Source organism: Podarcis pityusensis (genome assembly GCF_964106645.2).
Source record: "Podarcis pityusensis genome assembly, chromosome: 8".
Lineage (NCBI taxonomy): Eukaryota > Metazoa > Chordata > Lepidosauria > Squamata > Lacertidae > Podarcis > Podarcis pityusensis.
The window spans coordinates 40335052-40349390 of NC_138033.1; the positions used below are offsets into that span (position 1 = coordinate 40335052).

At 43.7% G+C, this 14339-nt stretch overlaps 2 protein-coding genes across 14 annotated transcripts in view; one reads left to right on the plus strand and one right to left on the minus strand.

Annotated features, from left to right (window-relative positions):
* The window catches only part of LOC308482620 (uncharacterized protein), a 34014-nt gene that overhangs the window by 11875 nt on the left and 7800 nt on the right, over positions 1 to 14339 (plus strand). The window contains exons 2-4 of one of the 11 annotated variants that reach the window (XR_013989348.1): positions 1711 to 1830; positions 6760 to 6820; positions 11587 to 11770. Coding sequence is in view for 1 of the 11 variants with exons in the window: in XM_081015890.1 (XP_080872016.1) it covers positions 3194 to 3214; positions 6760 to 6820; positions 11587 to 11770 (266 nt within the window). In the remaining 10 variants the exon portion in view is untranslated. Of the gene's footprint in view, positions 1 to 1710; positions 1831 to 2088; positions 2522 to 2658; positions 3215 to 6759; positions 7058 to 11586; positions 11771 to 14339 lie in introns of those variants that run through there. The other 10 variants (XR_013989353.1, XM_081015890.1, XR_013989350.1 and 7 more) reach the window with 10 other exon arrangements.
* The window catches only part of CMIP (c-Maf inducing protein), a 149613-nt gene continuing 142556 nt past the window's right edge, over positions 7283 to 14339 (minus strand). For all 3 annotated transcript variants that reach the window (XM_081015817.1, XM_081015818.1, XM_081015819.1), the window contains 5 exons: positions 13945 to 13992; positions 12733 to 12879; positions 11989 to 12094; positions 10173 to 10243; positions 7283 to 8985 (listed from right to left, as the gene is read on the minus strand). In XM_081015817.1, the coding sequence (XP_080871943.1) occupies positions 8932 to 8985; positions 10173 to 10243; positions 11989 to 12094; positions 12733 to 12879; positions 13945 to 13992 (426 nt within the window). In that variant the 3' untranslated portion in view covers positions 7283 to 8931. The remainder of the gene's footprint in view (positions 8986 to 10172; positions 10244 to 11988; positions 12095 to 12732; positions 12880 to 13944; positions 13993 to 14339) is intronic.

Here is a 14339-nt window from a genome sequence, read left to right on the forward strand (position 1 = left end):
AAAATAGTAATGCAAAAATTGTTAAATAAATTTAATTATAATGGATTTGGGCACATCCATAAAGGGACAATGGGAAAGAGATTTTGGATATGACCTATCACCAATTATTTGGAAGTTGCTTTCTCAGAATGTCCCTCAGTAAACTTCTAGCCCCACCCTTAAGGAAATAAGGTGGAGCAAGCAGTTTATGCTGGTAATATAAAATAATGAACACAGATATCAGGGACATTTTCTGGACCTGCTCTAAAAATAAAGAAATTTGGGAGTGATATATTTATCTAGTAAATTTATCTAGTATATTTGTCTTGGTATATTTATTTGGCAACGGGTTAGTGTAGACTGCCCCAGGAAATGCTGTGAAATAAATAACAGCCTGTTGTCCCTTGTGTCCATGCTGCAGTACCTTGCCACTGCCATGTAGGGAAATGCAAGCCTTACTCTCTGTGAAGGCAGTCTACACCTCAGCATGCTTTTGGAAGAGCAGAGTTTGTCATTACCTATTCTTGTCCAATGAGGGCAGCAGAGATTGTGAAATGGAAATAAATTGGAGAGTCCAGAGGGCTGCATCCAAGGTTAGTCCTACTCAGAGCAGACCCACCGAAATTAATGATTTGTCCATTAATTTTAGCGGGTCTATTCTGAGTAAAAATTAATGTGATGCAACCCAGAGGGCTTTTAAAAATTGTATTCAGCAAAGTCGACATGTAAAAAATGCAGAAATGAGATTAATATTGATCACATTTGATGTTTAAATCGTAGGTTTCTGCAGAAGTGTAAGTATTAGAGCCTTCCTCAAGAACACTGGGTTGTAATCAACTACAGTGGTACCTCAGGTTACATACGCTTCAGGTTACATATGCTTCAGGTTACAGACTCCACTAACCCAGAAATAGTACCTTGGGTTAAGAATTTTGCTTCAGGATGAGAACAGAAATCGTGCTCCGGCGGCGTAGCGGCAGCAGGAGGCCCCATTAGTTAAAGTGGTGCTTCAGGTTAAGAACAGTTTCAGGTTAAGAAGGGACCTCCGGAACGAATTAAGTACTTAACCCGAGGTACCACTGTAAATCCTACTCGAAGTAGGCCCCTTGAAATTAATAAACCTAAGTTAGTCATGTCTATTAACTTTAATGGGTCTACTCTGAGTAGGCCTCATGTTCTATGCCACCTTCTTTTCTGTAGCTCTCTTTCCATCGCAAGGGATGGCATTAGAGGGTGGCAGCAGAATTTGGCCTTCTCCAGCAGTAAACTCTGCATGGCCCTTCCTCTTGAACAGCAGTGGGGAACCTTAGGCCTGGGGCCAGATGTAGCCCCCAGGCCTCTCTGTATGGCCCTTGAGACTTTCCCAGAAGTAAACTGGTTGAACTGATTTCAGAATTGTCATTTTGCATTGTGGTAGGTAAGTAGGCATGTCTGATAATTTTGATGGAAACAGAAAGGAGAGCAGAAATTGCTGACGTTCTCTTATTTGTCCCCTGTCTGGAACAGATACCAGCGGATTGTTGTTATCAGTCCACAAGCAATATAATAATAATGTTATTATTTGTACCCTGCCCATATGACTGGGTTGACCCAGCCACTCCGGGTGACTAACCCCTCTGCCATATGCATTGAGTTTCCTTTGCATTGAAATTAACAGTGTGGAATAACATAATAACAACACAATTAATTACATAAAATTCTGCCACAGTGAGATGAGTTCTGTTGTTTTAGTTGGAAGCTGAACTGGAGCGGAAACAGCGCTGTGTGGAACGAACGTGGGCCAGAACAGAAATCCATGCCTTCTTACATCCTTCGTCGTAACCCACCCTGGGACCTTGTGGTGAAGGGCAGGTAAGAAATCCAGTTAACAATAACACATAATAATGCCTTCAGTTTCTTGTATTTGCATTTATATACCTGTGATCTATAGACACAGTGAATTCCTGCCCCTCAACATTTTACTATGAAGAACAGGAAAGGGATCTGAACTAGCGTGAGTCCATGTTCTCCACTTTACAGAGAACAGTCCTCTATTGAAGGGCTATCAGATGACTGTCCTCTATGTGAAGGCATTTTCTATTAAAAGGGCTGTTCAGTCAAAGTCCGGTTTAAAGATAAAGAATTGGGGGGGGGGGCTTGAATTTGCCCATCAACAGTAAACATCTGGACTGAACATCTTACCCATTATGACATTTTCTGTTACATTTCTAAAAGTGCAACTATACACATAAATTAGCATATGACAATTTGATGAAAAGGTGTGTCCTCTTTTTTTGCCAGCATGTAAGTGGTTACCCTAGAAGGAACCCCAAAGAACTACTACTGTGTGCAGGCCCAGTGTCAACACTCAGAGCACTTGGGTAGCTGTCAGGACCCCAGGGTCCTAGCAGGGCTGGCTGGCAGTGGAGCCTGCACTGCATCCCTTGCTATGAACTTGCCCAGATGTGGTGGGCCACTTACATTTCCCACAAGGCCCTGGAGTGATGCTGTGTCAGGCGCTCTGGGATACTGCGGGGAGTGAAATGGCTGCAGCCACGATCAGGTAAACCTCCAGCTGGGGGCCCACTCTAGGAATTCATGTTAACAACATTTTAAAAAAGGCAGGGCCTGAAGACAAAAACAGGGGCGGAAATAAAGCCACTGGTTTTCTACAGGTAGGGACTAGCTAAATAAAGATGCTATTCCCTGTGAAACAGGAACAACTAGAAATTAATTTCTGAGGTTTAAGAAGGAAAAAAAGAGTTTACAAATAGTGCCATTGCCAACACCAGGAAAGCTGCAACACACACACAGTATTTTTCCTTGCAGCTGTGTGACCTAACTTATCTTTGCTGAGTCTTGACATGTTTTAGTCTCCTTAGATGGGGTGAGTCAGAGTTGAGGAGTCAAAAAGGCCAACAGAATCCCAGTCTGTTTCGCCACCATCCCCTGCTCCCTGCATATGATGCATCTTTGTTATGAGTCACTTGAGAGAGATTTTTTCCAAGGAAAAGCCATGCATGCAAGAAGACCCTGAAGCTTGACAGCCGGGTTGTATCAGAGTCACTCCACTCACTTCCCTAAACTGAAATCTCACTGTTCAGGCATTCCCCAGATTAGAACAACAGAGCAGAATGATAGCAGGGTACTCAAGACTCCTGGCCTAGAAAGCTGTCATCTGTGGTGCAATCAGGATAGGACTTTAGAACAGAAGGCCAAGGCCTCACTCGGAAGAATGAAGTGCCTCATATCTCAGGTTTTACAAATACTAGAAACTTGCTTTTCTTTTGAATGGAAGCTCAGAATCTAGGAATTATGGTTCATCTGGAGGGAGCGGGGTAACTGCCCATCTTTATGAATCCTCATGCTAGATGCACAAATCTTTCAGGGTTTTTTGAAACCCCAAGCAAACCCAAATCCTCAGAGAAAGGGTTTCAGTAGCACATCAAGCCAATTCATCAAGAGACTGTGATTCATTTGAACAGAGTTACTTGGTTTTCTGACTCAGGTCCATATACAGGGAATGGGAAGAAAACCCTGATCTGTGCCAGAGGGCAATGTCTACTTTGTCACTTACATTCATTCCCTTGGCAGCCAAGCAAGGGGGCCTAGGCCCTAGGTGAAAATGTGGTCGTTATGGCGACAGTGATGTCCCGGCCTCTGAGGTGGAAAAGTGGTGGCAACCTCAAGTATGACTTCCTCCCCCATACCCTTTGTTATAGTTTGGCTCAAAAATAGAGATGGTCCAAGCAGCAGCCTTGCAGGGACAGTTTAGCTGATAGTCTCATGCATCGCTGCATACAATACCTCTGGCTATGGGAATCATGAACAGAGTGGTGGATTACAAATGCAGCACTGCAGGAGCGCTGTCTGGGAACAGGTGCAAATGCAATGTGCCATTTAGTGGCAGGGACCATCTTCAAATCTCACCTGATTATCAAATATTTTGTACCTCTAGAGAACTATGCCTTTGTGTTGGCAGTCAAAATATAGTAGAAAGACACCGTTCATGACATTTTATACTGTTCCCAGGGACAGATTAGTGGCACACCATGGCTGGCTGACTCTGACATAAGGGTGGCCAACTGTCCTACTCTGTAGAGAACAGTCCTCTAGTTGAGGGCACCTTCTGTTCCAGGATGAGGAACCTCTGGCCCACAGGCCAACTTTGGCCTGCCAAGCCATTCTTGGCAAACCACTCACCACACCTGATGTCATATGTGATGTCAGGTGCGAGACAGGTACTAGCATGGCTTCAAAGGAACAACTGCGAGCTTAAAGAGAAACAATTGGGAGCTTAACGTGATTCCGATCAGCTGATGGGTGGTGGGAGCATCCCTAGCTCCAGAATAAAGAAGGAGATTGCCTTGAACCCCCTGCCAAAATGGAGGAAATAACATGTACCTTAGCAGTGGCTGCAATGCAAACCCCTTTGTGATCTCAGAGCAAAGCCCTCTTAAGGCATGCTCAAAGAGGCTCGGTATCCATTGTATCAGATGATTGACCCTGTGTGGGGTAGGGCGGATGCAGATCTGGCCTGCTTGCAGGGGAGTGGGAAAAGTTCAGAGTTCCAGCCAGTCAGCCCCTTTTCCAGGGCACTCCATTCCATTCCTATTCTCCTCTCCCACATCAAGTTATGCAGCCGCTGACCATGTAGTTTGGGGTTTTTCTCCCTCCTTAGGAATTCCTCCCCTTAAGTTTTTGTTTGTTTGTTTTTACTTCTTCACATCTTGGGGTTTCCCCAAACCGGCTACTATTTCCCATTTTTGTGTAGATGGTCCTGCTTTGGCTGCCTTAAAGATCATCAGGCGGAGAATTGAGCTTACTCTTAAGATTGTGCAATGACAGAACTGTCACTTTTGCCATTTTGTTTTCCTCATTGGGTCTCTTATAGGTTTTGTGTTGCCCCTTGTTTTCAGAACAATTAATGATTGACCTTGTGATGCTTTACAAGTTAACATCTCAGGCTACCTACCTGAATCTCACTCCGGTTATTTTTAAGACTCATGCACTGAGACAGGCCTTATATCATTTATCTAGATAGAGATAAATCATTTATCATTTATCTAGAGAGCCAGTGTGGTGTAGTGGTTAAGAGCGGTAGTCTCGTAATCTGGGGAACCGGGTTCGCGTCTCCGCTCCTCCACATGCAGCTGCTGGGTGACCTTGGGCCAGTCACACTTCTCTGAAGTCTCTCAGCCCCACTCACCTCACAGAGTGTTTGTTGTGGGGGAGGAAGGGAAAGGAGAATGTTAGCCGCTTTGAGACTCCTGAAGGGCGTGAAAGGCGGGATATCAAATCCAAACTCCTCCTCTTCTTCTTCTTCTTCTTCTAGATGGCAAAATTCACTGGGCATTTTGGTGGCAAAGTAAATAACTTATTCCAACATCTCCTACTGCCTTTTGAACTGGATCACTTGAGCAGCTGGTACTTGATCATGGCCTTCTGTTCAACACATTTAGGACCTCCCTCCAGAATAGGTTTGCAAATTTATAAATGAATATTTAGCAGTAATAATAACTCTGAGCCTAACCTGCCTCACAGGGTTATGAGGATAATATGGAGAGGGGGAGAGCCATGTTCATGCCACTTTGAGCTCCTAGGATGAAAGCTAGGACATAAATGCAATAATTAAATATCTAGAGAAGTACTTTGGAATAGAATTTTAAGAGATTTAGAAAAGATTGTACTTATTGTAAACAAGTTCTCACCAGAGTATTCTGTCTCTTGTGCATAAACCAATGATCAAGAGAACTACAATAGTTTAATTGTACTATTAGGATAACTCTGAAGTCCTATGAACCCTTTCCATAAACACATTACGTGTTCTGTAGCAAACATGAAGATCTACCTCCCTTTCTCACTCTGAATAAAGCCAATTCCACATACTCTGTCACTCTCTTTCATTACAAGAGGGTAGAGTTCTGCAGAATGGAAAAAAAAAATGTGGCTTCCAGTTGCTCCCATTCAATTCTTTTTTTAAAAAAATGGTTTTTATTAAGATTTTATTGGGTTACAAAAGGACATACAGTGCCTCTGCTTTCAGTTCCTACAGATCAGTTATATTTTATGTGAGACAGTAATGTTAGTAGACAGCATAAGGTTGGGGGAGAAGAGAGGTGGGAAGAGAGAAGACGGGTAGCCAACTTTCATTCTTTTGCATAGTGTCCGTGCAAGGTTTTTGTGTCAGCGTCTTGTGGGTAGGTTCCCTTTCTATTCATTTATTAGTTTTCATTGGTGGCGAGATAGATTGGGGGCCCAGGGCATGGTTGGTCGCCTTCAGTGGAGCGCAGTGAGTTTTGTTTGCAAGCGTAAGGGGGAGATGTTGTTAGGTCAAGTTAGCGGTATCGATCTGTATGCTGCCCGCATTTGCCCCTGGCCTTACCTGCCACAGGTGTGTTGCTCTCGGAAGGGAATGAAGCGTCTTGGCTGAAAAAGGTTCCCTACCCCTACTGTCTAGGAAACAGGGGCCAGGGTTATGGTCTTGAAAAGCAGGCCTAGCTCTACCGAAGGAGCTCAGATTGGTTCATGTACCGTTTCCGAGCGGCTTCCATCCCAGAGCATATACAAGGCTAATCCAATTCGCTATCCCCTCATGTAGCATAAGCCTTCCAATTGTTCTCCGAGCCATCTTGTAACATTCCCACAAACCGTACCAGGAAAAAAAAATGCAATTACACAAAAAGAAAGGACAATGCACGCCACTAAAAGATATTCACTTACAGTTTATTTATCCCCACCCCACCCCCGCGCCTGAAATTATTTCACATCTTTTTTTTCTTTTTCTTTTTTTTTACACAGCTACAGAACAGTAGTAGTAAACCATCGGTAGAAGCAACAGTGCTAAGGATAAAACGTTGGCGTAAGTTTCATCTCCGTTTTCTTTCGCTTTCCCTCACTGAGTTTATCAGACAGCTTGGGATATAAGGCAGAAACAAAACAAAACAAAAGCAAAAGCAAAACACAACCCCTGGCACCCTACATGAATTAAGACTTGAACCAACCGTTGTTGTTGTTGTTTTGTGTGTGTTTACAAAAAGTGGGAAACAGAGAGATGACAGAGACTTGAAGTGTGAAGAAGCTACCCTAGCAACATTTTTTTAAAAAAACAAAAAGACAAAAAGACAACCAGAACTGCAAAAAGCATCGCTTCCCATTGAATACAATTAAAATATGCATGCATGTATGTACAGTATATGTATATACATGTACATACATACATATGTGTGTATAAGCACACTGCCTGGATGTTAAATCTCTTCAGGTGCCCCAAGAACTGAACAAGCATCTGCTAGTAAACTCAAAAAAGATAAAACACATAAAATGCTTCTTTTCTTTTTATTTTAAAAAGCTGCTCCATCCCAAGAATGCTTATTGTGAAAGAGAGAGAAAATAACCCAAAAGCATATTTATAAAAGAAAGCTTATTTATAAGGGTTTTTAAAAATAAAATAAAATATTAATAATAATAATAATTTTTCTGAGCATTTGTGTAGGACCCACCTCATCATCCTAGTGCCTTCCAGATGTTTTTGGCCCCCAGCTCCTAGGGCTGATGTGAGTTGCAGGCCCAAATATCTGGCGGGCATTGGATTGGCAAAGGCTGGTGCAGGCGGATCAGGAATATGGATAGTGGTCATACATATTTTGAGGAGCAGCTTAGCAACTGATCGTGGAAAAATCTCCCATCTCATGAAAATAATAATAGTAATAGTAATATGGCAAGTGATCTTTGTATGCATCAAACATAAGCGAAGCTCTGGGAGAAGGGAAGGAGGAGTGAAAGTAAAGAAAAATGCACAACACGGTGGCTGTGAGGATGAACATGCCCTTGAAATATAGGACGTAAACAGAAAACCAAACAGGCACGCCTTGGCAAATCTAACACAAATGGTTGACAGCTCAACTTAAGTCTAATCTTGAACTTAAGTTTTTAAACTAACATTTTTCTTAATTACAACAAAAGGTAGTTTCCTTACCACTCCAATTTCCTAACCCCAGCACAGTTTGAAAATGTATCAGGTAATATTCACAACCTCTTCCTGACTGCGCACTCATCTTTTTGCTCTTGTGTATATAGATGTATTCATATGCATATTTTTTCTTTTATCTGAAGAAACTTTTGAGTGATTTGTAAATCAGAAATCGGTGGGGTGATGGGGCTGGACAGAGACTACGTAATACAGTAAGCTTTACTAAAAGACAATTCAAAGAGGGTTTTCTGTTCTTTAAAAAACAAAAACAGTAAGACCAACTAGTTCATACAGTCTATATGCGAATCAGAATGAAACAAACAAACAAAAAAGATAAAAGAATTAACAATTCATAAATAAAAGACAGGTCCCAGACCTGTTATTTGTGAACCATTTTTTAAATAGGTGCATTATGTAAATTGTATGTACAACAAAATTACTTTGCATAACGATCGTAAGAACAGAATGAGAGGTGAAAATCATGTTTTTTTCTTCTCTTGATTTCTCATACTTTTTTTAAAAAAGAGAGAGAGCAGGAAAGATGGTAAAGCACCTAAAGACTGAGGGTCCATCCAAGAAAAAGCTCTGATGTATAACCCCGTATTTTTTTTCTTTCCATATGGCATTTTAAAAACAACAACACAAAAAAAGCAAATGAAAATTGAAACAGATTTCCCCTCCCTTTTTTCTTTTTCTCCCCGGCTGTGCAATCTTTCTTCCCCCACCCCCAACCCCTTCATTTAGATGATGTTGAATTTCAAAGGACGAAGCTCAAAGAATTTGGCAGGGCCTGGGGCATGCTCAGTTCCCCCTCCCACACGCAAAGCCACACTCTGCTACCTCACAAACACAACTCCTAAAATCGAAGTCCTCAGAACTTGCTGCTCTCTATAGGTAGAAGCCAAAAGTTTATTTCTCTGCTTTTATTTTGTTGCAAAAATTCTCTTTTCCCCTCCCTCCCTCTCTCCTTGTCAAATGCTACGAATGCAGCCCACGAGATTTCACCATGCCTCTGTGTAGCGGACATCCACTTCCTTCAGGTTGGGCAATTTAGCCTGGTTAAAGAGAAAAGGGTGGGGTGGGTAGAGAGAAAGAGATAAATAATGAGCCGGTCCTTTTCAGATTTCCACCAGAACCCAGTAAGATTCCTTGTGAACCATCGCTAGGCATTTAGGTTCTGCTTGTATATTTTGTATATCCATATTAAATGAATGTTTGCGATTTAAAGTGCTTAAAGCCATGGTGGCTGGCGCCCATTGGTCCTGGTAGGGCAGAAGACCAGGAGCGCAGCAGCAGGTGGCGCTGGAATCAACTAATTCTAGTTTTCTTCCCCTTCCTCTCCCTCTCTGAGTTCTACAATGGCAAAACTCAGACTAATGACAGGCAATGTCACCCCTTGGACTGGTTAGCATTAAGAAGGCAGGCAGGTGAGGGGCTGGCTTAGGGCACACAGACTCTGGTGTGGCAGTGCCCCATTTGCCCCAACAGATCAGCCTTCACTGATATAAAGGGAGGTGAATGAAAGGAGCAGCTGCTGTCCAACTGCAGGTTTAATGAGCTTCTCTGCCCTAGGCGGAGTTGGAGAAGATGTGGGACGATGATCTTAGAGCTGAGTGCCTTTGTTGAAGTATCAAGCTACCAAGTAGATCAGTCAATTGGTAGCCTAAGACGGGGACAGAGCTCAGTGAGGGAGCAGGGAGAAGGTCCCCAGTTCAATCTCTGGCAGCTTCTCCAGGTTAAAGGATGGCAGCTGGCAGGTGATGGGGATCCTGGAATGCGGCTACCAGTCAGTGTGAACAGCACTAGGCTAGGTGGACCAGTGGTCTGACCTGGTAGACAGCAGCTTCCCACATTCCTGTAAGCTCATTTCGTTAACTTCAGGTTTAAAATTCTTATCAATAAATCCTTTTAGCGGTGGTGACACTGTTTGCTCTTTCACATCTTGAACAGGATGGGGAATCTCTGGCTGTCCAGATGATCCCTGACCACGGGTGATGCTGGTTGGGGTTGATGGGAGATGGAGCGCAGCAAGCACCTCAACAGCCACAGACTCCCTGTCCTTCTCTTAGGTGCATCACATGATCACCACCTGGCCAGTGGCAGAGAGATACAAAGCCATGCAGGTTTCCTGGCAATTCTGCAACATTGTAAGAAGAGCTAAGTGTTTTACGTGGGATGGCCTGCTCTCTTGCCACTGGGCTCTTTCCCAGACATGTCCCGCAGCTTCAAAACTTTGACATACCTTGAGATCTTCATAGGTGTCTGCCGTAAGTTTGGTGCTATTCATATTTAAGCTACACAGGCTTTTCATGGCTAGGAAATAAATAAGCAATATGTTACCCAAAATGCAAATGCTGCCATGTTGATCTATTGGGGGGGGGGGGGAATCAAAAATCCATTAGGGCATTTGGCCAAACAAAATGCCACTAAATTGTGTGCAAGCTTTTTGAATTCTGGAGAACTCAAAAGCTTCTTGCACATGATTTTATGATATTTTAGTAAGCCAAATAAAAACATTGCTCTAATAGGATTTTTTATACAACATGTTGGTTGTAGACACATGCTTCTGCATATTGAAAGATGGCATAATCATGTCTGAGGGGTCAATATGTTATGGAGGCTGCTATGTTGCAGACCTTGCTTAGCTAAAAACTTAACTGACTGGACTTTGGGTCACTGCTTGGCAATATTTTCTCTGCAAACATGAGAGCTAGTATCTTGCTCCCCCCAATCCCCCAAAACAAAGCTTTAGATTCTGAACATGAAGGGTGGGGGACTGATGTATTTTGCACTAGGAAAATGCTTTAAAATATTTTGTATGACACAGTGCAAATGAGTCATACTCCTAATTCTTGCTCTTGTTTGCACAATTTTTCTTACTTTTTTGATAAACGAAAATACAAAAAACCACCCCAAATAAAGAGTGTAGGCCTTCTGAAGCCTATAATCAGCAACCCAGTGATACCTCCCTTAGCTATGCTAAACGTGCAAAGCCCTACAGAGAAACTGTACCTATCAGTCACACCCTGTCATACCCAGCCATTATCAATCCCTCACTGTCTATAGGAGGGATCCTGATGTACTCATATCATTTGAAAACCTTGTAAAATCCATAGGGCATCCTCTCTGCTGCAGACAATCATTCTCCAACTAGTGGAGCACAACCAGAAATGTGATGGAGTGGGTGGGAACATCACATGGAAGAACAAACGCCTGAATGGGGCTAATATGGCGCATCAAAGTGGGTTGTAAAATCATGTTCGCTACATATAAAATAGTTTGGTCTTTCCAAGGGAAAATAGGATCAACTGAAGAAGGGTTAGATGAATTAAGAAAAATGAAATGTGGATCTAACTAATGGAGACAGTTCTGATTACTGTATAGGTTATAAAAAATAATGGATGCTATAAAGGAAAAAATAATATTATAAATTATAGTAGATTGGCATTACGTTAAACAGAAGAGTCTTAATCTTATTAGTAGAATATATTGTGCTTTTAAGAAATGTAATCTGACTCCGGACATAATGTTCGGGAGGGGGCTAATTTTTATTTATATTAATACTTTAATCAATATTACTTTTGTCATACACTTTGGTATGGAAAAAATAAACGTCTTTAAACAAATGTTCACACAATGGCCTCATTTGCACTTAGGTCAGGGCACAGAGAGGCTGCTTACAAAACAGACTTTAACCTGGATGAATCTATCTGGAATAGTTTCCCTCCCTCTGGACTGCAATCCCCACTTCACTCATCAACATGGATTGAAACAGTATGCAAGTCACTGGAATTTGCAGTTCTCAAGTATGAGTACACCAAGGAACCTGTGGCTTCCCAGGTGAGATATTGTACTCCTGTCATTCCTGACTGCAGGCGATGCTGGCTGGGGCTGATGGGAATCCAACCACACCTGGAGGGCCGTAGTGCAAAAAGGGTGCACCACTGGGAGAATAAGCCCCCTTCAAAGGGGTTCAAAACTGTCCTGAGGCAATAAAGTCTGAGCCCAGATGAATCCTCTCCCTGCCCTGTCATTGGTCTGCTTCTTTGCTTACTTACAGCTCAGTGCCAGCAGCCCAGCGTCGGTGACAGGCGTCTCACATAAGTTGAGCACTTGCAGCATCGTGAGGTGTTCAGAGAGAAGCCGCAAACCTGCATCTCCAAACTGGAGGGGGGGGGGGAGACACGGAAGTATTATACATGAGCAGAGCATTATGGGAAAAGGAACTGGCCTTGCAGACACAGGAGACTGTTATCTTTCTGCACTAGTTTACATCCCAGCCATGCAGAAGTCAGATTTTCACACCCACACCCACCCAGGCAAGCAAGAAGCATGTTTACAGTTGATAGAAACATAGTATTGTAGAATTGGAAGGGATCCAATGGGTCATCTAGCCAAACCCCCTGCAGTGAGGGAATCACAGCTAATGAAGGAAACTTAGTTGAAGGAGACAATTCAGTATGGACAGTGTGGTTGAGAGATGTGCCCTGAAGAGTGGGATGCGTGGCCTGAGCCATGAAGGCTACATGTGGCCCACAGGATGGAGGTTCCATATTCCTTTTCTACATGCAAAGCAGGTATTATCCCCCAGAGCTGTAAGTGCGGCAGGACTCTTGCAGTGGGGCTAACAATTTTGGCTGGAAGCAGAAAAATTGGGGAAGGAATCTGCTTATAAATTTGTGGGGGTTTTTTTGCAGGCAACTTGCACCGTCAGAAAACCTTCTCATATTGATGCGTTGGGCAATCTTGGGCATGTCTCAGCTCAAGCGACTCCTCTCCGCTGCTGCTTCCTGAGCTCGTACCTGAGTTGACCACAGGTTCAACTGCTTGAGCGAAGGCAGCTTGATGAGATGCTCTGCGCAGGCACTCGTGACGTTAGTGAAGGCCAGGCTGAGGTTCTCCAGGTTGCCAAAGGAACCTGAGCTTAACAACCGGGCCAGGTCTGCGTCCTGAGGGAGGAAAACAGCACAGATCAGATTGGCACAGAAACTGCTGTAGATATTGGCAGGAACTTTCAAGCTCTTGCAACACAGGCCGCAGTTCCTGTGTTGCGAAAGTTGGTTAAATTCTGGGGGCAGAACCACTTAATTCACACCTATCTGAGCATTCTACTGCAGACTTTGCCAACCTGGTGCCCTCCAGGTATTTTGGACTACAACTCCCATGTGCCCCAGCCGGCATGGGGAGGGTGTGTATGGTGCGAGATGATCTTTTAAAAATCCAGGTCCCAAGCTGTATAGGGCTTTATGCACCAGTAGCAGAACCTTTAATTCAGTCTGGTAGCTAATTTAAGGTTACCAGACCCCAGAATTACAAATCAGTCCCCATACAAAATCCACTGAAGTTGAAAAGTGTCCCCGGATTCATTGGGGGGGGAAAAATCTGGTAACCTTAAGCTAACTGTCAGGCAGTGCAATTCTTTCAGAGTCATTTGATGGTGGTATTCTGTCCTAGTGAGCAGTTGAACTGCCTACTTTTGCACTGGCTGCATTATGGGAAATTTGAATGATGGCTCCAAACCAGATGGCGTGAGGCGCCTAGGGCAGGCTGCGGTGCAGGGCTCGGACCTGGAGCTCCAGCAGCTTCCTGCAGATGCCTTGTGCTGATGCCAGGCCTGCTCCACATACATAATCTAAACAAGCCATACAACCCTATAAAGTAGGGATAAAGTAGCTTTAACTCCTGCATAGCAGGAGTGAGAGTACAACCACAGGCATCCTGTTTTGCAGCTCAGACACTTGGTACTATGCTACATAAGAGAATGGCCAAGGTCAAATTAGGCGTTCAGCCATTCTCGAGACCCCAACTGTAGATTACCTGGCCTAATCCATAATCCAGTTCTGGCTCAATGTAAAGTTCAATGCCCTCCGATAACCCTCCAGATGCTGTTGGACTACAACTCCCATCAACCACAGCATGCATGACCAACGGTCAGGGTTGATGGGAATTAGAGGACAGAGAAAAGCTTTTCTGCATGCTTATGATATTGCTATAACTGGAAAGCTAAAACTTACTGTGGATTTTGATGGCAGTGTTAACCTGGTAGGACCGCCTTTCCTTTGCTGTAAAAAATAACAACATGTTGATTAAAAACAGGGGTGTTGCTTCTGTGTCAGAGCACACACTTTGCTGGTGGGATGCCCAAGGCTGAAATCCCCTCATTTCCAGTTAAAAGGACCTCAGGTGGCAGGGCAGGGCAGGGCCTCTTGGTATTCCACATCCAAAGACAGTACACTGCTGTTTACTTGAGTAAGTTGGTAAGTTGATGCAAGGGAAGGGATGAGGTCTCAGGAGCATGGAGGGGGTTGGATGCTGCTTCAACAGTCAGCTCCAGATCAGGAGATTCAGGTGCAGAGTGGCACTTTTTGGAACTTCAGAGAATGGGGTGGGTTGGCGGGGGTGGGGGTGG